Source organism: Lemur catta, chromosome 7 (assembly GCF_020740605.2).
Source record: "Lemur catta isolate mLemCat1 chromosome 7, mLemCat1.pri, whole genome shotgun sequence".
Lineage (NCBI taxonomy): Eukaryota > Metazoa > Chordata > Mammalia > Primates > Lemuridae > Lemur > Lemur catta.
Genome location: NC_059134.1, coordinates 16,148,973 through 16,171,181, shown reverse-complemented (window position 1 = coordinate 16,171,181; position 22,209 = coordinate 16,148,973). Strand labels below are relative to the sequence as shown.

General features: G+C 36.3%; 1 protein-coding gene across 1 annotated transcript in view; it reads right to left on the bottom strand.

The window, feature by feature from the left end:
* CCDC15 (coiled-coil domain containing 15) overlaps nucleotides 1-22,209 on the bottom strand; it is a 70,670-nt gene that overhangs the window by 27,884 nt on the left and 20,577 nt on the right. The window contains exons 7-15 of the mRNA XM_045555727.1: nucleotides 21,628-21,747; nucleotides 20,428-21,384; nucleotides 17,653-17,805; nucleotides 17,365-17,475; nucleotides 16,992-17,114; nucleotides 16,155-16,295; nucleotides 15,641-15,715; nucleotides 2,897-2,989; nucleotides 1,666-1,769 (exon numbers count right to left, since the gene is read on the bottom strand). Of these exons, the coding sequence (XP_045411683.1) occupies nucleotides 1,666-1,769; nucleotides 2,897-2,989; nucleotides 15,641-15,715; nucleotides 16,155-16,295; nucleotides 16,992-17,114; nucleotides 17,365-17,475; nucleotides 17,653-17,805; nucleotides 20,428-21,384; nucleotides 21,628-21,747 (1,877 nt within the window). The remainder of the gene's footprint in view (nucleotides 1-1,665; nucleotides 1,770-2,896; nucleotides 2,990-15,640; nucleotides 15,716-16,154; nucleotides 16,296-16,991; nucleotides 17,115-17,364; nucleotides 17,476-17,652; nucleotides 17,806-20,427; nucleotides 21,385-21,627; nucleotides 21,748-22,209) is intronic.

Sequence of the window (22,209 nt, the reverse complement as noted above, 5' to 3'; positions counted from 1 at the left end):
AACAGAGAGTCCAAATACAGACCCACATAAATACAGTCAACTGATCTTTGACAAAAGAGCAAAGGCAATACAATGAAGAAAAGAGAGGTCTTTTCAACAACTGGTGCTGGAACAACTGGATATCCACATGAAAAAAAAAATGACTCTAAACGTAGATCTCATGCCTGTCACAAAAATTAACTCAAAATTGATTATAGAGCTAAATGTAAAACACAAAACTGTAAAATTCTTAGAAGATAACACAGGAGAAAATCTAGGTGACTTTGGGTATGGCAATGATTTTTTAATGCCAAAGGCACAATCTATGAAAGAAAGAACTGATAAGTTAGACTTCATTAAAATTAAAAATGTCCACTCTACAAAAGACACTGTAAGAAACAAAAAGACATGCCACAGACTGGGAAAAAATGTTTTCAAAAGACCTACCTGATAAAGAAATGTTATTCAAAATATACAAAGAACTTTTAAAACTTAACAATAAGAAAACAACCAACTAGATTTAAAAATGGGCAAAAGACCTGAACAGACATGTCACAAAAGATATACAGATGACAAAGCAGCATACGTAAATGTGCTCCATATCATATGTCATCAGGAAATTGAAAATTAAAGCAATGAGATACCACTATACACCTATTAGAATGACCCAAATTCAAAATACTGACAACACCAAATGCTGACAAGGATGTAGAGCAACAAGAACTCATGTCCATTGATAGTGGAATGCAAAATGCCATAGCCACATTGGGAGACAGTATGGCAGTGTCTTATAAAGCTAAACATATTCATACTGTATGATCCAGCAACCACACTACTTGTTATTTACCCAAATGAGCTGAAAATGTATGCCCAAACAAAAACCTGCACACAGATATTTATAGTGGCTGTATTCATAATTGCCAAATCCTTGGAGCAACCGAGATGTTCTTTAGTAGGTGAATGAATAACTAAAATGCAATACTTCTAAACAATGGGATATTATTCAGTGCTATAAAGAAATGAGCTATCAAGTCATAAAAAGGCATTATACAAACTTTAAATGCATATTTCTAAGTATAGGAAGTCAATCTGAAAAAGTTACATACATACTGTATCATTCCAACTATATGATATTCTGCAAAAGGCAAAAGCATGCAGACAGTTGAGTTCGATGGTTCCCAGTGGCCAGGGACAAGGAAGAGCCCAGAGGATTTTTAGGGCAGTGAAACTATTCTGTATGATACTATAATGTTGGACACAGAACATTATATATTTCTCAAAACCCATAAAATGCACAACACCAAGAGGGAACCCTAATGTAAATTATGGACTTTGGGTAACAATAATTGTAGGTTCATCAAATGTAATAAATTATACCACTGTGGTGTAGAACAGTGACAGTGGCAGAGACTATGCATGTACACGACATGGGGTATACAGGAACTCTGTGTTTTCCACTCAATTTTGCTGTGAACCTAAAATTTCTCTAAAAAATAAAATCTATTAGAAAGTCAAACAAACAAAAAAGACATAACTATTCACTATCTTCCAATACTCTACCCAGATCAAAAATAGTTGTTTCCAACATAGATCAGAAGTCAAAATCATTGCCTTTTTCTAAAATTTAGCCTCCAAAAACATCATAATTGGTAATTTAACGCTCACAATGAGGATCAAAGAACTTACTTTTCAATTTTCTTCTTTTGTTCTTTTTGCCTTTGTTGTTCTTTTACTTGTTCTCTCTCAATATCCATAAAAAGTCGTCTATGTCTCAGGTATTGCTTTTGACGCTAAAGGAAAGAAGTTAAAATTATTAAGATTCTGTTCTCAGAGGAGCAGAAAGAAAACCATATAATATAGATATTACATGGATTAAGTTTTTAATTTCCTTCTATCTATGGTGACTCAGAATATCATATACAACAAGGTATTTTTTTATTTTCAAGCACATAGCTATTATATGTTAACAGATAAACCAGAGAAAGACGTACTCGCTTAATTTGCCCTTAGTACAGTCCCTTGTCAATAGTACTTGAGGAAATGATTGCATTTGATATGATAAGATATGTATTGTATTCCCAAGTAGGAAGTACCATAAAAGCAGGGCCACAGAAAGAATGTGAGAGGTATTTTATAACAGAATAGACACTTTAACTTCTCAAAATTAAAACCGTTATCACAAAAGCACCCTCTATGTCTAGCCTAACACGGCAGGGAGGATAGAAGGGCTGAGGTATATTAGAGCATCATACTCATAAATGGAACAAATATAATAAAAGCAAGTGCCACTACACTGCATGTAATCTGTTCACACCTCTGGATTTACATATTCTAAGTACACAAGCTACTCAAAGGGCAAAAAGCATGTATATATATACCAGGGTAGTGCAGGGTTTTTTGGTAAAAATTATTGAAAGTCTAAATAGCAGTTCTTAATATTGAGGAGGTATCAGAATCACCAGTGGTATTTTTTAAAACACAAATGTCCTAAATCTACCTTTTCGCATACTGGTTTAGTACATCTGGTTTGGATCTAGGTATTTGTACTTTGAAAAAAACTCCACATTTGATTCTGGTGCATGGCCAGGGTTAAGAACTGCTGGTTTAAACTAACTTTAGATTGAAAAGAAAAAAAAGGTATCCATAAACTAATAATCTTTCTTTAAATGAGTTATAGTGACAAATATATACTAGTTGGAGAAATTCACTAGGATTAGATCTCTGATTTTATATCAATGTACCCTAATTTCTACAAGTTTGGAAGAAATATTCAACATATTATAATGATTCAAGCAACTTTTCCTCCTTAATCTATGGAATTTGTGGTATTACCTCCTTAATAACTGTAAATATTTCTAATTTCACACACACTATCATAGTAGAAATATTGGTATCCAAAAGCAGTATTATTACATACTTCTTTCTTATCTTCTTCTTGATCTACTCCAGACTGAAATGCTAGTGGAGCTTGGAATTCAGTGCTTAATCCTGATTGATATTCATCATAAACCTGTTAAAAGTCCAGTCACACAAAGTGAAAACATTACCAAAAGATACCTCTGTGAACCATTTTGATATTTTTATCTATGGATTCTTCTGCAAACTAGAGCTCAACTGGATAAAGCTGCAGTCCCCAATCCCCAGTACAGTCCATGGCCTGTTAGGGACCGGGCAGCAGAGCTCACCCACAGCTCGCCCCACCCCCCAGGTCCATCCCACCCAGTTCCTAAGTTTCATGGAAGACAATTTTTCCACAGACTGGGGGTGAGGGGGGCTTGGAGGGTGGGGGTAGCGATCCAAGCATCATCTGTATATTTACAGCAGTACCCCATCGCTCGCAACACGCCTGAGCCCCACTTCTGGGGCCCCCCACCCCCACCCCTTCCATGGGAAAACTGTCTTCCATGAAACTGGTCCCTGGGACCACTGGGATAAAGAACCAAAGAACAAATATAAAAGAATAAAAGAAAAAAGAATGAAAGGAAGCAGTTTCAAAAGGAATTAACCAAACAAAAAACAATAAACCAAAGAAAAGGATTCAGGTCAAAAGCATAGATGAACAATTAACAAATCAAAATGTTCAGAATGAAAGTTCCTTTAAAGTGGTCACTTGAAATCACTCTGTCACGAGTGTGCTTGGGATTGAATCCAGAATATACAGCCAGATTCCTTCGTATCTCAACCCTATATAACCACTTTCAATTTACACAACTCTATCCATGGGTCTGGGTCCAGAGAAAATATTATATCAGCTAACTGGCATGGCATGCAGGAAACTGGGGCTAATTTCTACCCATATTTCCCAGGAAAGCCTTATGAGATAACCTGGCATACCTGCTTGTACATTGTATGGGTCAAATTATGATCTCTAACTTTTAGAAATAAAAAATTTAAAATTTATTTTCTCTCTTTAACTTAAAACTTATTTATCTTTCAGCAAGATTGCAGGATACAAGATCAATATACAAAAATCAATTGTATTTCTATACTTGTGATGAACAATCTGGAAACAAAACTAAGAAAAATTTCGGCTGGGCGCGGTGGCTCACGCCTGTAATCCTAGCACTCTGGGAGGCCGAGGCAGGTGGATAGCTCAAGGTCAGGAGTTCAAGACCAGCCTGAGCAAGAGCGAGACCCCGTTTCTACTAAAAATAGAAAGAAATTATCTGGCCAACTAAAATATATATAGAAAAAATTAGCCGGGCATGGTGGCGCATGCCTGTAGTCCCAGCTACTCGGGAGGCTGAGGCAGTAGGATTGCTTAAGCCCAGGAGTTTGAGGTTGCTGTGAGCTAGGCTGACGCCACGGCACTCATTCTAGCCCGGGCAACAAAGCGACACTCTGTCTCAAAAAAAAAAAAAAAGAAAGAAAAAATTTCCACTTACAATACCATAAAAAAAGGAAATATAAATTTTATACTGTGAAACCTAGAAACATTGTTAAAAGAAATTAAAGAAGACATAAATAAATGGAAAGGAAACCCCCTACGTTTATGGACTGGAAGACCTAATATTGTTAAGATGGCAGTACTCCCCAAATTGATCAACAGATTTAATGAAATCTCCATCAAAATTTCAGCTGACTTCTTTGTAGCAATTGACAAGATGATCCTAAAATTCCTATGAAAATGCATGCGATCCAGAGTAGTTGAGACAATCTCAAAAAAGAACAAAGTTGGAGGACTCACTATTCCCAACATCAAAACTCACTACAAAGGTATAGTAATCAAGACAGATTTTACTGGTATAGATAGACATATATAAATCAATAGAATAGAACCGAGAATTCACAAACTTTTACATTTATGATCAACTGATTTTTGATAAGACTAAGACATTTCAATGGAAAAAGAACAGTCTTTTCAACAAATGGTGCTGGTACACAGGTTATCCACATGTAAAAGAATGAAGCTGGATCCCTACCTAACACCATAGCTCAAAGTGAACCAGAGGCCTAAATATAAGACTCTTTGAAGAACACATAGGAGTAAATCTTTGTGACTCTAAATTAGGTAATAATGGTTTCTTAGATATGACAACAAAAGCACAATCCATAAAAGAAAAGTATTAATAAATAAATTGGACTTCATCAAAATTAAAAACTTTTGGGCCGGGCACAGCAGCTCATGTCTGTAATCCTAGCACTTTGGGAGGCTGAGGTGGGAGGATCACTGGAGGCCAGGGGTTTGAGACCAGCCTGAGCAAGAGCAAGACCCTGTCATTACAAAAAAAAAAAGAAAAGAAAATGAGCCGGGCATAGTGGCATATGCCTATAGTCCCAGCTTCTCAGGAGGCTGAGGCAGGAGGATCACTTGAGCCCAGAAGCTTAAGGTTACAGTGAGCTATGACGATACTGCCACACTCCAACCTAGGCAACAGAGCAAGAACCTGTCTCAAAAAACAAACAGACAAACAAAAAACAAAAAAAGAAAACACACATGTTCTCACTAGTAAGTCAGAGCTAAACAATGGGTACACATGGTCATAAAGTGGTGTAAAGGACATTGGAAACTTCTAAGAAGGGAAGAGGATAGGAGGGGAGTAAGAGGTAAAAACTTACTTATCGGACAGTGTACCCTCTTCTGGCGATGGGCACACTAAAAGCCCTGACTTCAGCATTATACAATTCATCCATGTAACAAGAACACTTTGTACCGCCTAATATTTTGAAATAAAAGTTATTTTTTAAAAATTAAAAAAGCTTACAAAATTGAAGAAGTAATGGCCAATAATTTCCCAAATTTGTTGAAAGACATAAATTTACAGACTTAAAAAGTTCATCACACCTGAAATGGGATAAATTAAAAAAGAATTATGCCCAGACACATTGTAATTAAATGCCAGAAACAAAAACTAAAAAGAATTTTGAAAGCAGCCAGAAAAAAACTGACCTATTACATATAGAAGAACAATGATTCGAACAATTACAAATTTGTTATCGGGGCCCAAGGAGGCCAGAATACAGTGGAACAATATTTTTAATGTGCTGAAAGAAAAGAACTGTCAACCCAGGATTCAATATCCAGTACAAATATACTTTAAGACTGAAGACAAAATAGACATTCTCAGGTGAAAGAAAACTAAAAGCGAATGTGTCATAAGCAGACCTGCACTAAGAAGAAATGCTAAAGGAAGTTCTTTAGGCTGGAGGAAAATGATACCAGGGAGGAATGTGAAACTTTAGGAATTAAAGACAAGCAATAAAAAGGGCAAATATACAGGTAAATATTATAGACTATTTTTCTTCCCTTAAGTTTTTTTTAAATGATATGATTATTAAAAGCAAAAATATTATCTGATGGAATTTTCAATGTAGGTAGATGGCATACATATAATACATATAACAATTAGAACATAAAGGGGAAAGGGTAAAAAGGTTTATATGATTGTAAAGCCTCTATATTTACTTAAAGTGGTAAAATATTAACTCAAAGTAGACTGTGAAAGGTTTGGAATGTATATTGTAATCCTCAGAGCAACTACTATAAAATAATATAAAGAGATAGAGCCAAAAAGATAACAGATCAATTAGAATGAAATTAAATAAAATTTAAATAAAGAGACTTCTTCTTGAAGCCATGATGCAATAGAATTGGATTTACCCTCCTGCCTAGAATGACTAAACAAACAAACAAACAAAACTCTATGAAAGAATTATTTTTGGACATTGGACATAAGGAAGCACAGGACAGTGATTCCTCACAGATGGGAAACAAACATAGTTAAGGACTACAATTGTCCAGCGTATTGCCTAGAGAATTTCCAGCCCACTGCACAAGAAGAGATCCTCAGGGATTCCAGACAGACCCTGGCAGTTTCCCTGAGGAGCACTAAGAAGAAACCATACTGCACCTTTGACACTTTGCTTGCAAATCTCCTCAGCTAAATGTCTAAGTTCATTGTTTACAAGTTCTGCTTTCTACACAAGTGTAGGACACAATTTAAGTTTTCAGCCACTAAATAGCAAGGATCACCTTTCCTCCAGTTTCCAATAACGTGTTCCTCATTTCCTTGAGCTTCACTGGCAGTACATTTAATGTCCATATTTCCACCAATATTTTGCTTATGACAATATAGATAGTCTCTAAAATGATACAAGATTTCTGTCATGGGCCTCAAAATTCTTCACCTCTACCTGTTTACCCAATCCCAAAGCCATCTCCACATTTTTTAATATATTTGTTGTAGCAGTACCCCATTCTCAGTATCAAACAGGAAACAGCTAACTGTCCATCAGTAGGAGAATGAATAAACAAACTGTGGTATATTCAAATAATGGAATACTATACAGCAATGCAAAGAACAAACTACTCATGTAGTAACATGACTAACTCTCATAAATGTTATACGTAGTGAGAGGAACCTTACATAACACAATTCATACTATATATGAAGTTCTAGAACAGAGAAAACTGATAGTAGAAAAAAATCAGAACAGTGATTGTTTCTGGTAGAAAAAGAGTAAGGATTGACTGAGAAGGAGCATGAAGGAACTTTCTAGGCTATGCTAATCCTCTATCTCCAGATATAAGTTTGGATTACACAGTCACATGTATTTTTCAAAACTAATGAAGGGTATTTAAGAGATCTTAAGGCTTATATAGTCCATTTATGTAAATTTTACCTCGGGAGGAAATAAGCAACTGTAAACAAAATTTAAATTCTAGTTAATGACATGCACACTGAAGTGATCAGGGGTGAAGTGTACTGATGTCTGCAAAACTTACTTTGAAATGTACAAGAAATAAGATGGACTGATGGTTGGACAGATGGATAGATTTAGTAAAATGTTAATTGTGTAATGTAGGTGGTAAGTATATGAATGTTCACAATAGCATGCTTTTAATGTTAAGTATGTTTGGAAGTTTTCTTAAAAGAATTCCATTTACTATAGCTTCAAAAAGAGTAAAATACTTAGGAATAAACTTAACCAAGGAGGTGAAAGACTTGTTCACTGAAAACTCCAAAACATTGCTGAAAGAAATTAGAGATCAATAAATGGAAAGACTTCCCATTTTCATGGATCAGAAGACTTATTATTGTTAAAAGTCAATACTACCCAAAGCAATCTACAGATTGATGCAATCCTTACCAAAATCCCAGTGGCATTTTTTTTGTACAAATAGAAAAATCCATCTCAAAATTCATATGGATCTCAAGAGATCCCAAATAGCCAAAACATGAAAAAGAACAAAGTTACAGGTCTCACACTTCCTGATTTCAAAACTTATTACAAAGCTACAGTAATCAAAATAGAACAGTACTGGCATGAAGACAGACATGTAGACCAATGCAACAAAATAAACAGCTTATTAAAAAAAACCTGGCATATATGGTCAAATGCTATCAACAAGGAAGCCAAGACCATACACTGGGGAAAGGACAGTCTCTTCAACAAATGGTGCTGGGAAAACTGAATATACATATGCAAAAAAATGAACTTGGACCCTTACTGTACACCACATATAAAAGCTAACTCAAAATGGATCAAAGACATAAACAAAAGAGCTAAAGTATAAAACTCTTACAAGAAAACAGAGGAGAAATGCTTCATGACGTTGGATTTGGCAATGATTTCTTGCATATGATACCAAAAGCAAAAGCAACAAAAGAAAAAATATATTGGCCTATATCAAAATTTAAAACTTTTGCACATCAAAGAACACTATCAACAGAGTGAAAAGGCAACCCAGGAAATGGAAGAAATTATTTGCAAATAACATGTCTGATGAAGGGTTAATATCCAGAATATATATAGAACTCCTATGATTCAAAAACAAAAAAAAAACAACCTAATTAAAAAACAGGCAAAAGCTTTCAATAGAATTTCTCTAAGGAAGATATACAAATGACCCATAAGCATATGAAAAGATGCTCAACTTCACTAATCATTAAGGAAATGCAAAAGAAAACCACAATGAGTTATCATTTCACCCCCATTAGGAGGGCTATTATCAAAAAAACAGAAAGTAACAAATTTTGACAAGGATGTGGAGGAATGGAATGGAAACCTTGTATACTGCATGTGGGAATGTAAAATGGTACAACCACTATGGAAAGGGTATGGCAGTTCCTCAAAAAATTAAAAACAGAATTCCCGTATGATCCAGCAATTACACTTCTGGTTATATACCCAAAAAAATTTAAAGCAGTGACTCAAACAGGTATTTGTGTACCCATGTTCATTTTAGCATCATTCACAATAGCTAAGAGTTAGAAGCAACCCAAGTGTCCATCAATGGATAAATGGATAAATAAACCACAGAATATACATATGGAATAATAATATGAATATTATTCAGCCTTAAAAAGGAAAGAAATTAAGTCATGTTATAGCATTATGCTAAGTAAAATATGGCAGTCATAAAAGAGCAAATACTCATGTGAGGAACCTAGCATACTCAACTTCACAGAGAAAGTAGGTAGAATAGTGGCTGCCAGGGTCTGGAAGAGCGGAGAATAGGAAGGTATTATTTAATGGGTATAGAATTTCAGTTTTGCAAGACGAAGAAAGCTCCAGAGATGGATGATGGTAATGGTAGCACAGCAGTGTGAATGGACTTAATGCCACTGAACTGTACACTTAAAAATAGTTAAAATGGGAAACTTTATGTTAAACATATTTTACTACATTTTAAAAAAAAAGATGTGCCTACATTAACATGTATATAAATGCTTATAAAGAGGACAGAAGGATACACATAACTTTTGACAGTGATAACTTTGAAGAGAGAATTAGAAGAATTAGAAGATGGGGCCTTGAAGAGGGACTTGTACATTTTTTTCTGTATACTTCTACATTGTTTGACTATTTTACAATAAGGATTTATTCATGTATTGTATTTATACTTTTAAAAGTATATAAGCAGACTATTATTCTTATCTCCCAACATTTTATTTTTAAACATTAAATTTATCACACATTACAAGAAACACAGAATCATTTCTTCACCATCTCATTCTTTTCTTTCCCAGATTCAGTCTTAAAGTATAAGATTTTTCCCTTTTAAACTTTTCCAGGTGAAACTATAACCCATTAACACAGTGGTTTTAATTGAGGGATGGTATTACCCTCCAAGGTACATTTGGCAATTTCTGGAGGCATTTTGTTTGTCACAATCTGGGTAGGAGGACAGAATAAAAACCAAGGATGCAAGGAAATGGAAATATCTCCAAGAGGTTGTTAGTATACCTGAGTATCTGCATACCTATGCTACATGTAAAACATCAATGTATTATATTGCAGTTTATTACAGTAAGTGAAAGAAGAAAGCTATAGAGCAATTAATATAATACAATGCCATTATATAAAAAGAAACACATGTACACCTATACCCAATCAAAACCATATTTGTGCGTGCATGCAGACACAAAGAAAAAGGTCTGGACAGATGAGCTTCAAACTCTTCATAATACATGTGTCTGGAAAGGGGGAGAAACTGAGGAAATGGAATAGTAAAAGACAACTTTGACTTTTACTTTTTACTACCTTTGCCTTTGTATTTTTTAAATTTTAATGAAAATGCGCTCTTTTATTAAGCACTTTTTAGACACTAAAAATTAAACCAATTTCTAAAAATAAAAGGTTCTCTGGCTGTACAATGAAAGATAAATTGGAATGGAGCAGACAGCTTAAAGATAGGGAAATCAGTTGGAAGGCTGCTATAATAGAGAAATAAGGGCCTGAGCTAATATTATGAAAGTAGGAACAAAAAGGAAGATTGAGGTTTAAGAGGTGAAACTACCAAAACCTGGTACTATCAATAGCATCAAAGACTGAGGTAGAAAGGGGACTTGATAATTCCTAGGATTCTGGCTTATATGACTAAGTGGGTAGAGGAATTGCTTGAGACTGAGCAATCATGTTCAGTTTTGAACATCTTCAGTTTGAGGTATCCATGGAATATCAGAATTGAGATAATTGGTAAGTACTAATAGTCAGAAGGTTGGAGCTCAGAAGAAAGAACTGTCCTAAAGACAGATTTCAAAATCATCATCATAACATGTAGTTGCTGAAGCCACAGAAGTAAAAATCACTGAGAGAGAGACTGTATTAAGGGATGGGTAAAATAGGGCAGAGCCTAAGGAATACACCAACAGAAAAGAAACCCAGGAAACAGAGAAGACTCAAAAAAGTGGCGAGAATTTTAGGAGTAAATCTGGAAGCTGTGGTGTTATAAGGCTCACGCCTATAATCCTTGCACTTTGGGAGGCTGAGGCGGGAGGATCACTTGAGGCCAGGAGCCTGACACAAGCCTGGGCAACACAGCAATACACCATCTCTACAAAAAATAAAAATAAAAAAATTAGCCAGCCACAGTGGCATGTGTCTCAGCTACTCGGGAGGCTGAGGTAGAAGGATCGTTTGAGCCTGGAGTTCAAAGTTATAGTGAGCTATGATCAATCCACAGCACTCCAGCGTGAACAACATAGTAAGACCATAAAAAATAAAAAGTTTCAGTTATGTTATTAACAAGGAGAACACTGGTGACCTTGTAAGAGCAGTTCAAGGGTACTAGTGGGAACAGAAGGCAGATTGTAGTTAACTGAGAAATCAATGGATGGCAAGATGGGGATAGTAAACATGGATTATTCTTTCAAGAAATTGGCTGTGATCATGTAAAATTTTATCTACAGATCACAACTATCTCAAAAAACAAGAGTCACAAAGGAATTATATATGTTCAAAACAGTTGTCTTTGAGTGATAGGTGATTTTTTTTTTGCTTTCTACTTTTCCATATTTTACATGTTCTATAAATTGCCTGTATACTACTTTTATTATCAGAAGAGAATAGTTGCTTCATAATTATCTGCTTAAAAGAAACTTGACTTGGAAAGGAAGAGAGAGGAAATGGCAGACAGAGTCAGAGATAAACCCGAGGATATTTTTTCAGTGCAAAAGACTTGAGAATATTTATAACTTAAGAGGGAAGAGCTAAGAAAGGGAACGTGGTTAAAGATATGTTCATGATACAAGATAATTAATGGAGCAAAGATCTAGAAGTAAAGAAGGCAAGAGAATCCAGAACATGGATCCAAAGAGAGACAACTCTTCCTCTAAGATAGGAAAAATAGGTAACAATGGCAAAAAAAAAAAAAAAAGAAAAGAAAGAAAGAAAAGAAATGGTCGAGTTGAGTGGTGAAGGCAGTTACTGTGTGATGGCTTCTATTTTCTTTACAAAAGTTAAGAGTATGGGGGTGTGGCAAGAAGTTTAAAGAGTGCTTAAGGTTTAGAATAGTCAGTGTGGGGCACTGGTGAGGCAGCTGACAGAGAACAAGAAAAATGCTAAGCAGCACTGGGAATTCGGCCATGATTGGAAACTCTTAAGTATGAACATGTTACAAATCTATACTATGCAACTATTTTCTCTCATAAATATGGATTATTTGGGAGCCCAAATGGAAAAAGGACTACTCTAGGATTGAGAATTTTCAGGGATAGCATGGCAGAAGGACAAGAAGAGGTTCAGACCACCAAAGCTGTACCCTGAATTGAATAGTCAAGAATAGGTATCCCTCTTCTGTGCTTTGTGAATGTCCTATGCATCCTTTATCAGTAATTATGTTGCTTCATAATTATCTGTTTATGTAAAAGTCTCTCTTCTTTAAATTGTCTGAAATTTTATTGTGTCTTATTGACAGCTAGTACTTAATAGCTAACACCTAATAGTTGCTCAATGAATATTTGATTGATGGGCTAATTCGTTTAAAACATATTTACTGAGAGACTACCAGGTACCAGCCAAACACTGTTCATATAATGGTAAACAAAACAGGTATGGCACTTCTCTCATGAAACTTATGGACTAGTGGGAAATCTCTAGAGTATAAGAAAATATGTAAGTAAATAAATAAATAATTATAAATTGTTTTGAGAAGGAAATAAACAGAATTCAAGGACAGAGAAAAACAGAAAAGGGGAGATATATTTTTGATAAGATGGTCAGGGCAGTCTTTTCCAAGCAGGTGACAACTAAGCTGAAATCTGAAGGATGAGAAGGCACTAACTTTGTGGGAAAAAAAGCAACCAGGCAGAGGAAAAATCATATGCAAAAGACCTTGTCACGTGTAGGGACCAGATGTCAGGTTTGTGTTCCCTGGTTCTTGGTTCCCAGTACCGAAGATGGTTACTGGCACCGAGTCGATGGAGCAAATGAGCAGACCAAGCAGATGCAAGCAAAGTGCCAAAGTATATTAAAACATAGTACATTCCAGAGAAGAAATGGGTCAACCTTGCAAGTGGAGGAGACCCTGAGTTTAACAAGATTTTCCCTTTTATGCTGATTCCCTAATTTTATGTTAAGAGGGTGAGGGGTGGAATATTCACAGTTTTTCTTGGAAGAGGGGTCGAATTTCTGGAACTGGGAACCCTTCTGATTTTTAACCTTGTAAGGCAATTTTTGGGGGTTGCCATGGTATTTGTAAACTGTCATGGTGCTGGTAGGTGTGATTTTTACTATGTTAATGAGGGTAGGTCACTTGAGGATACTATCACCTTACTTGTATGCATGCTCCAAAGACCCTCATTTGTGGCCTTGATCCTATCTCCACTTTGTGGCCTTTATGGTTCGTCAGTCTTTGGAGACCCCCTATCGTAGACCAAACATCTGTTCAGTCCTTGGAAGCCCCTTTGACATGTCATCTGTTCTTTCTTGGAAGTTCCCTCTGGTTAGTTTGTTCCTCCTAGTAGACGAAGCATCTCCTAGTGCCATCTATTTCTCAATGGAAACCCCCTAGACAAAGCATCTGTTCCCCTTTCTCTTTGTCCCAACCTAACAACCTGAGGTAGGAAAGAGACTGGCATAGAGTTCAGGATATATAAATGACAATATAGAATAAAACATGACAGTATACCCTTAGGCAAATCTTATAGACCCAAACTAAAAATCACAAAAGAGCTATGGTTCAGTCTCGAAAACCTCAGTGCAAATCCTGCTTTCTGTCTTTTTTCTTCCTTTTCATTCTGCTCATTTAAAAAGGCCAAGAGGAAACTTCTCTTTCATATAGCCTAACACTGCTGGTTGTGTGAAGACTTTGTTTTTAAAACAATATAAAAATCACAAAATAAAAATTATCCAGAGAGGGGTAATAAACTAGACTTCAGCTAAGCCATGGAAAAATCTTAACAGGCCCAGGGTATTGTAACATTTTCTTTAAAAACTATATATCTTAACTCAATACCCCCAAACCTTAGGCAATATAACCCTAACAAGCTCCAGCCCCAACCTGACTAGTTTATTTCTTGGTGACCCTGCCTTATGCTCTACTAGCTTACTGATGGAGATCTAGTCCTGGCCATTGAGTAGAAGATCCTCATAAGTCTTACCCCTTACAAAGTGCTCATTTCTTCCCTTCTCACACCATAAAAGACAATGGCCACCAGATATATACCTTTTATAAAATAAAATACATATAAAATGTAATTTTTTGAATAGGCAATAAGTACTCCCAATAATACCCTAGGTGTCAATAAGCGACCTAAAATAATCTTAGGTCAGGATGGTTTTGCATACCATGAAATAAAACAGGAACCTGCTTCTTGATCAGCCTTACCACGTCCAGTTTAGTAGGTGACTATAATCCTGTCTAAATCCCACTGCTCATACTCTATGGTCTGTTCTACCTGTCGTATGCTGGAAGCATCTCTCTGGTGCCTGGGTGGAAGATGCTGATGGCCATCCAGAAGCAAATCCTCTGGCCATCTTTCAGCTGTCCCAACAGATGGCTGCTGCCTAAAGTATAAGCTCTAAAAGAGACAAAAGCACTTGCCAAATATGTGAGCAGTGACATAGTAGTGGTGATAATACTATAAGCTCCAGGGATAGCCCTGAAGTAATCTAAATAGGTCAGAATAGTCTGATATATTGTGGCATGAAAGTAGACATTATACTTCTTGTTGCCATTATGGATCTTAACTGTACTCACAATGCAATCTTAAATTTGATCTACAAAAACAAGGATAATAGTATTTATCTCCCATGGTTATTGAGAGAATTAAATGAGATAATGCACATAAAATTCTAAAAGCGTTTTGGCTATAGTAAGTGCTCAATGAATGTAAGCTGTTATTCATAATAATATTAATACTATTGCTAATATTAATAAGAGAAAATGCTATCGTCATCATCGTCTTTATTGGTAACACAGCTCTGACAAGTCCAGCCCAAGTTCTAACTAATTACTTTCTGCTGCTTACTCTTTACTATACTCTGCTCTACCTGCTCTCTGACAGAGCCTGGATCCTGGATTTCACGTAAAACATATTCATGGTGCTCTGGAAAGAACCCCTTTCTCCTTATTTCATCTGTCATATTACATGAGGCCTTCCCATAGTTCCTCTGCTAAAAGACAACATGAACACTGGACATAAATTATCCAAGCAGGAGCATCATGCCTGTGGGAACAGTAAAAGCTTCAGTGAAGGGGCCTGAAGTCATTTCAACAGGTCAAAATGGTGTGATCCATCACAGAACAAGAGGACATTATATTCTTTGCCCATTTTTACTGACCTTAACACTGAAACCTCGAAGCAGTTACTATATTGCCCTGTCAATCTTGAGCCAAAACCTAAGCAATTTACTCACTGCTACTTACTCCTCACTATATTCCACTCTACTTACTCTGGGAGAGGCTAGGTCTTGAATACTGGGTGAAACATACCAGTGGCGCTTGAGAAGCAACTCCTCTTGCAAGCTCCCATTTCTCAAAAGATGAGGGTTGTTTGACATATTTGTCCTAAAGGAACAACAAAATACAAAACTGATTTGTCTAAGCAGAAATGATGGGCTAGTGACACTATTATAGACTTCAATGACAATCCCAGAGTAATGATACTAGGTGATGATAATAGAGCACAGTTAAAGGGATGTGTGTGGGCATGCGTTTAACATAAAAATTTCTAAACATACACCAAAGTAGGAAAAAATAGTATAATAAATCCCAATATATCCTTCACCTGGCTTCAACAATTAGCAACACCTTTCTGTTTCATTTATTCTCCAACTTTTTTCCTAGAGTTTTTTAAAAGCAAATCCTAGATTATTCTGGTACATTTTGAAATTACCAAAGACATTATACTCTTAGCTTAACTCTGGAGGCCTTAATTCTATGTATCCCACAAAGAAGCTAGCTTGACAAGCTTCAGTCCCCATATCATGTAATACAGTCTTCCTACTGTGTTCTGCTCTAACTGTTCTCTAGGGGAGGCTTGGTCCTGGATTCTATTAATAGGTGTAACATACTGATGATATTCCAGAGGCAATTCCTCTCTCACGCTCTCATCTCTCATAAAAGATGAAGGCACTTGAGAAACATGCTCCAAAGGAAAAAGAGAAAACAAATTTTCTAACCAGAGTAATATGCTAATCATAATATCGTAAACTTTAAGTGAGAACTCCAAAGAAATGATACCAGGTAAAAATATCCTGATAGCTTTTGATATGAGTGAGGACACTAAACTTTTAGTTCAATTCTGTAGACCTTAATTCTTAATTCCAAACCATGGACAGAATAGTTGGACAAACTCACCAAATCTTAAATAATTTAGGATCTGATACTTCTTCCTACATTGTTGAAGCAGGGGCAGTATGCTTGTGGTAATACTGTGAGCTTCACCAAGAGTTGAAGAATAATCTTGGTAAATTAAAACAGTCTAATTCTAGAATAAGATACGAATGTGACATATCAACCTTTGAAATGACTAAAATAATTTAATATAGTTCACTACACCAGGGTCTTTTGCACTATGAGGTGCAAGGTAGAACAGAAAAAAAGGAGGAGATATCAGTAGGAACTGTCTATGCCCATTCTTTCTGAAGCAGGGCCTCTGTTCTAATAGGATTTAGGACTATCTTCCCACTAATGTGGGAAGGAATAAAAGATACTATATTCTTAAGTTAGCTCCAAAGTCCCTGATTCTATATTTCAAATTACCAGTTACTGAGAATTTATAAAACCCAGGTACTTTATTTCCTATATCTTTATCTCCTGTTTTATTTTTATTCTGCTCCACCTGATCTCTGATGAGGTCCTGGTCCTGGGGTTTAGGAGGCACATACTGATAACCCGCCAGAGAAAAGTCATCTCTCCCTTTCTCATCTGTCATATCAGAGTATGGCTCCTTAAAGTGTACTTTCTAAAGAGAAAAAAAATACAAATTATAAATTGTCTAGTAGAAGTAATACAATAGCAATAATATCCTAAGCCTTATTGAGAGCCATCAGGTAATTTTTCAAAACCCAGGATAATGTGAAACATAACAGATTAAAACAGAAAATGATTATTTTTTGTGAGTTCTGAAGTTTAGGGGAGAACAATCTTGCAAGCTTCAAACTAAACCCCAAACAATTCAGTTCCTGCTGGTTTCAGTCCTTTCTCTGTCCTACCTTGCCCCTGATGGAGACCTGACGATGCCTGCATAGAAGATCCCGACGGACATCCAGAGGAAGTGCCTCTCTCCCTATAAAAATTGATGTTGGCTGCTTCAAATCTGCTTTCTGAAAAACAACAGACACAAAATATCAATTGTTCAGTTAAGAATGATAAGTTAACTAAAACTAGGTTTTAGTGATAATTCTGGAGTTAATGGAGGTCAGAGTATAATTGGTCATCTTATGGAATAAAACAAAAAATTATATTCCACAAAAGTCCAACCATAACCCTAAGTAATTTACTTCCTGCCTTTCTTCTTCCTTTTGGTCTAACTGATCTCTGGTGGAAGACTGGCCTTGGAACCTGTGTAAAATGCACTGTTGGGTACTTGTGGGCCACTCCTCTTTCCATCTTTCAGCTGTCAAAGTAGATTCTGGCTGCCAGAAACAGTTTTCCTAATGAAGAAGATAAAAAAGAAAAAAGTAAGTTGTTCAGAAAAAAGTAATATGCTACTGCTAATACTTTAACACTTAGTAAGAACCCTGGAGTTTTGAAAACTTAATCAGGAAACTATTTTTCCAACTATGGATCTCCAAATCAGCTACAATATATAGGCATACTTCATTTTATTGTGCTTTACTTTATTGCTCATTACGGATATTACGCTTTTTACAAATTGAAGGTTTGTGCAATGCTACATTAAGCAAGTCTATTGGTGCCATTTTTCCAACACTTGTGCTCACTTTGTGTCTCTGTGTTACATTTTGGTAATTCTCACAATATTTCAAACTTTTTCATTATTATTATATGTTATGTTGATCTGTGGTCAGTGATCTTTGATGTTACCATTCTAATTGTTTTGGGGCACCACAAAGCACGCTCATATAATACAGTGAACTTAACTGATAAATGTTATATGTATCCTGATTGCTCCACCACCTGGCCAACCCCTCCCCCAGCCCACCCTAATCTCTGAGATACAATATTGAAATTAGGCCAGTTAATAACACTACAGTGGCTCCTAAGTGTTCAAGTGAAAGAAAGAGCCACATGTCTCTCACTTTAAATCAAAAGCTAGAAATGGTTAAGCTTAGTGAGTGAGGCATGTCGAAAGCTGAGACAGACTGAAAGCTAGGCCTCTTGAGCCAAATAGTTAGCCAAGCTGTGAATGCAAAAGAAAAGTTCTTGAAGGAAATTTAAACTGCTACTCCAGTGAACACATGAATAAAAAAGCAAAACAGCATTGTTGCTGATGTGGAGAAAGTTTGAGTGGTCTGGATTAGAGATCAAACCAGCCACAACATTCCCTTGAGCCAATTCCTAATCCAGAGCAAGACTCTAACTCTCTTCAATTCTATGAAGGCTGAGAAAAGTGAGAAAGCTAAAGAAAAGTTTGAAGCTAGCAGAGTTGGTTCATTAGGTTTAAGGAAAGAAGCTGTCTCTATAGCATAAAAGTGCAAGGTGAAGCAGCAAATGCTAATATAGAAGCTGCAGCAAGTTATCCAAAGATCTAGCTAAGATCACTAATGAAGGTGGCTACATTAAACAGATTTTCAATGAAAACAAAACAGCCTTATATCGAAAGAAGGTACCACCTAGGACTTTGACAACTAGAGAGGAAAAAAATCAACATCTGGCTTCAAAGCTTCAAAGGACAGACTGACTTTCTTCTTAGGGGCTAACGTAGCTGGTGACTCTCAGTTGGAGCCAGTGCACATTTACCATTCCAAAAATCCTAGGCCCCTTAAGAGTGACGCTAAATCTGCTCTGCCATGCTCTGTGAATGGAACAAAGCCTGGATAATAGCACATCTGTTTGCAGCATGGTTTACAGAATATTTTAAGCCCATTGTTGAGATCTACTGCTCAGAAAAAAAGGTTCCTTTCAAAATATTACTGCTCATTGACAATGCATCTGGATGCCCCAGAACTCTGATGGAGACGTACAAGGAAATTAATGCTGTTGCCATGCCTGCTAACACAAAATCCATTCTGCAGCCCATGGATCAAGGAGTACTTTCGACTTTCAAGTCTTATTATTTAAGAAATACATTTCAATGGCTACATCTGCCATGGATAATGATTCTCCTAATGGATCTGGGAAAAGTAAATTGAAAACTTTCTGAAAAGGATTCACCATTTTACATGCCATTAAGAACATTTGTGATTCATCGGAGGAAGCCAAAATATCAACATTAGAGGAGTTTAGAAGAAGTTGATTTGAACTGTCATGGATGACTTTGAGGGGTTCAAGATTTCAGTGGAGGAAGTCACTGCAGATGTAGCAGAAATAGCAAGAAAACTAGAATTAGAAGTGGAGCCTGAAGATGTGACTGAATTGCTGCAATCTCATGATCAAACTTTAGCAGATGAAGAGTTACTTCTTGTGATGATCAAAGAAAGTGGTTTCTTGAGATGGAAACTACTCTTGGTGAAAATGCTGTGAACATTGTTGAAATGACAATAAAGAATTTACAATATTATATAAACTTAGTTAATAAAGCAGCAGCAGGCTTTGAAAGAACTGACTCCAATTTTGAAAGAAGTTCAACTGTGGGTAAAATGCTATCAAACATCATCACATGCTACAGAGAAATCTTTCACAAATGGAAGAGTCAATCGATGTGGCAAACTTCATTATTGCCTTATTTTTAAAAATTGCCACAGCCACCCCAACCTTCAGCTACTACTACCCTGATCATTCAGCAACCATCAACATCAAGGCAAGACTCTCCACCAGCAAAAAGATTACAACTCACTGATGGCTCAGATAATCATAAGTACCTTTTAGCAATAAAGCATATTTAAATCAAGGTATGTACATTATTTTCTTAGACATAATGCTATTGCACAGGTAACAGACCATAGTAACATGTAAATATAACTTTTATATGCACTGGGAAATCATAAAATTCATGTGAATCCCTTTATTGTTAATGCTACATTTGCTTTATTGTAGTGGTCTGGAAGCGAACCCCCACAACATCTCCAAGGTATGACTGTGGTCCTTACAAATCCCACTCCAAACCCTAAGTACCTTGTTTTTTCTTATTATATCTCCTTTCCACTCTATTTTACCTGATCTTTGGGTAGAAAATCCTGGTCCTGAAATTTGGTTAGAATATACTGGTCTTTGGGGGGAGCACACTGGTCTTTAGGTAGAAAATCCTGTTCTTGACATTTGGGTAGAATATTTTCCTCTTTGGTTAGAACATGCTGGTCTCTGGATAGAAAATCCTGGTCCTGATATTTGGGTAGAATCTTCTGGTCTCTGGGGAGAAAATCCTGGACTTTAGGTAGAAAATCCTGGTCCTCACATTTGAGAAGAATATTCTGGTCTTTGGAGAGAACATGCAAGTCTCTTGGTACAAATTCTTGGTCTTTAGGTAGAAAATCCTGATCCTGACATTTGGGTAGAATGTCCTGGTCTTTGGGAAGAAAACATTGGTCTCTGGGTAGAAAATCCTGGTCTTTAGGTAGAAAATCCTGGTCCTCACATTTGGGTAGAACATTATGGTCTTTGGGGAGAACACACTGGTTTCTGGGTAGAAAATCCTGGTCTTTAGGTAGAAAATCCTGATTCTGACAATTGGGAAGAAAACTCTGGTCTTTAGGGAGAACACGGTGGTCTCTGGGTAGAATATCCTGGTCTTTGGGTAGAAAAGTTTGGTTTTGGGATAGAAAATCCTGGGCTGCCAACACAATACTCCCATCTTCTAACTCAATACTCTGGGCTTTCAGCAAAACACCCTGAGTTGCTGTCTTAGGCTGGCCTTCTGGCTCAATGGCCTGGCGTTCTGGCTTACCAAACTCATATTCTGGCTCAATAGCCTGGGTATCTGGCTCAAAACTCTGAACTTCCAGCTCAACACTCTGAACTCCTGTCAAATCACCCTCAGTTTCCAGCAAATCACCTTGAGCTTCTGGAAAATAATCCTGGGCTTCTGGCAGAATATCCTGAAGGCCCTGAAGAGATAACTGCTTTTGCTCCTCCTCTTCTATCATAACATATAATGGATCTTTGAATTTTACTTTCTAAAAGTGAACATAAACACCAAATATAAAATGTCAGGTAGTAGCAATACTCAAGGTTTGTTATAACATTCCTAAAATAATCTTAAAATAATATGGCAGTCAAACAAATTACTAGAATAAAATGTGAAATTATAGTCTTTGCCTAACTTAACAAAACCTATATCTACAATCCTAAACTAGTACAACAGTACTGGCAATCCCTAGTCCAAATCTCAATTAGTTTACTTTCTCTTATTGATTTACCTGAACTCTGCTAAAAGGTTTGTCCTTGTCTTCAGAAAGAATATCCTGCTGGTTGCTCCCAAACAAATCTCTCCCTTTCTCATCTGTCATAATAGATGAAGATTCCTCATAGGCAGGTTCCTAAACAAAAAACAAAAATTAAAAAAAAAAAAACCCACAAGATTTAGCTATTACAGGTAGAAACAATGTGACTGCAATAAAATCCTAGGCTTCAAGATACTGCTAATGTAATTTTAGTAGGTCAGCAGAATCAAACATTATAAAATGTTTACACTGCAGGACTGTACACTGAAGACCATAAAGCATTATTGAAAAAAATTAAAGATGATCTAAATAAATGGAAAGACATCCCATGTTCATGGATCAAGAGAAAATATTAAGATGGGGTATTTCCCAAATCGATCTATAGATTCAGAATACCTATCAAAATGACATTGGTTTTTTAGGGGTGGGGGCAGAAATTAAAAAGCTAATCCTAAAATTCATATTGAAATGCAAGGGGCCCATAAGAGCAAAACATTCTTCAAGACAAAGTTGGAAGTTTCTTTCTTCCTAATTTCAAAACCTACCACAAAGCTATAG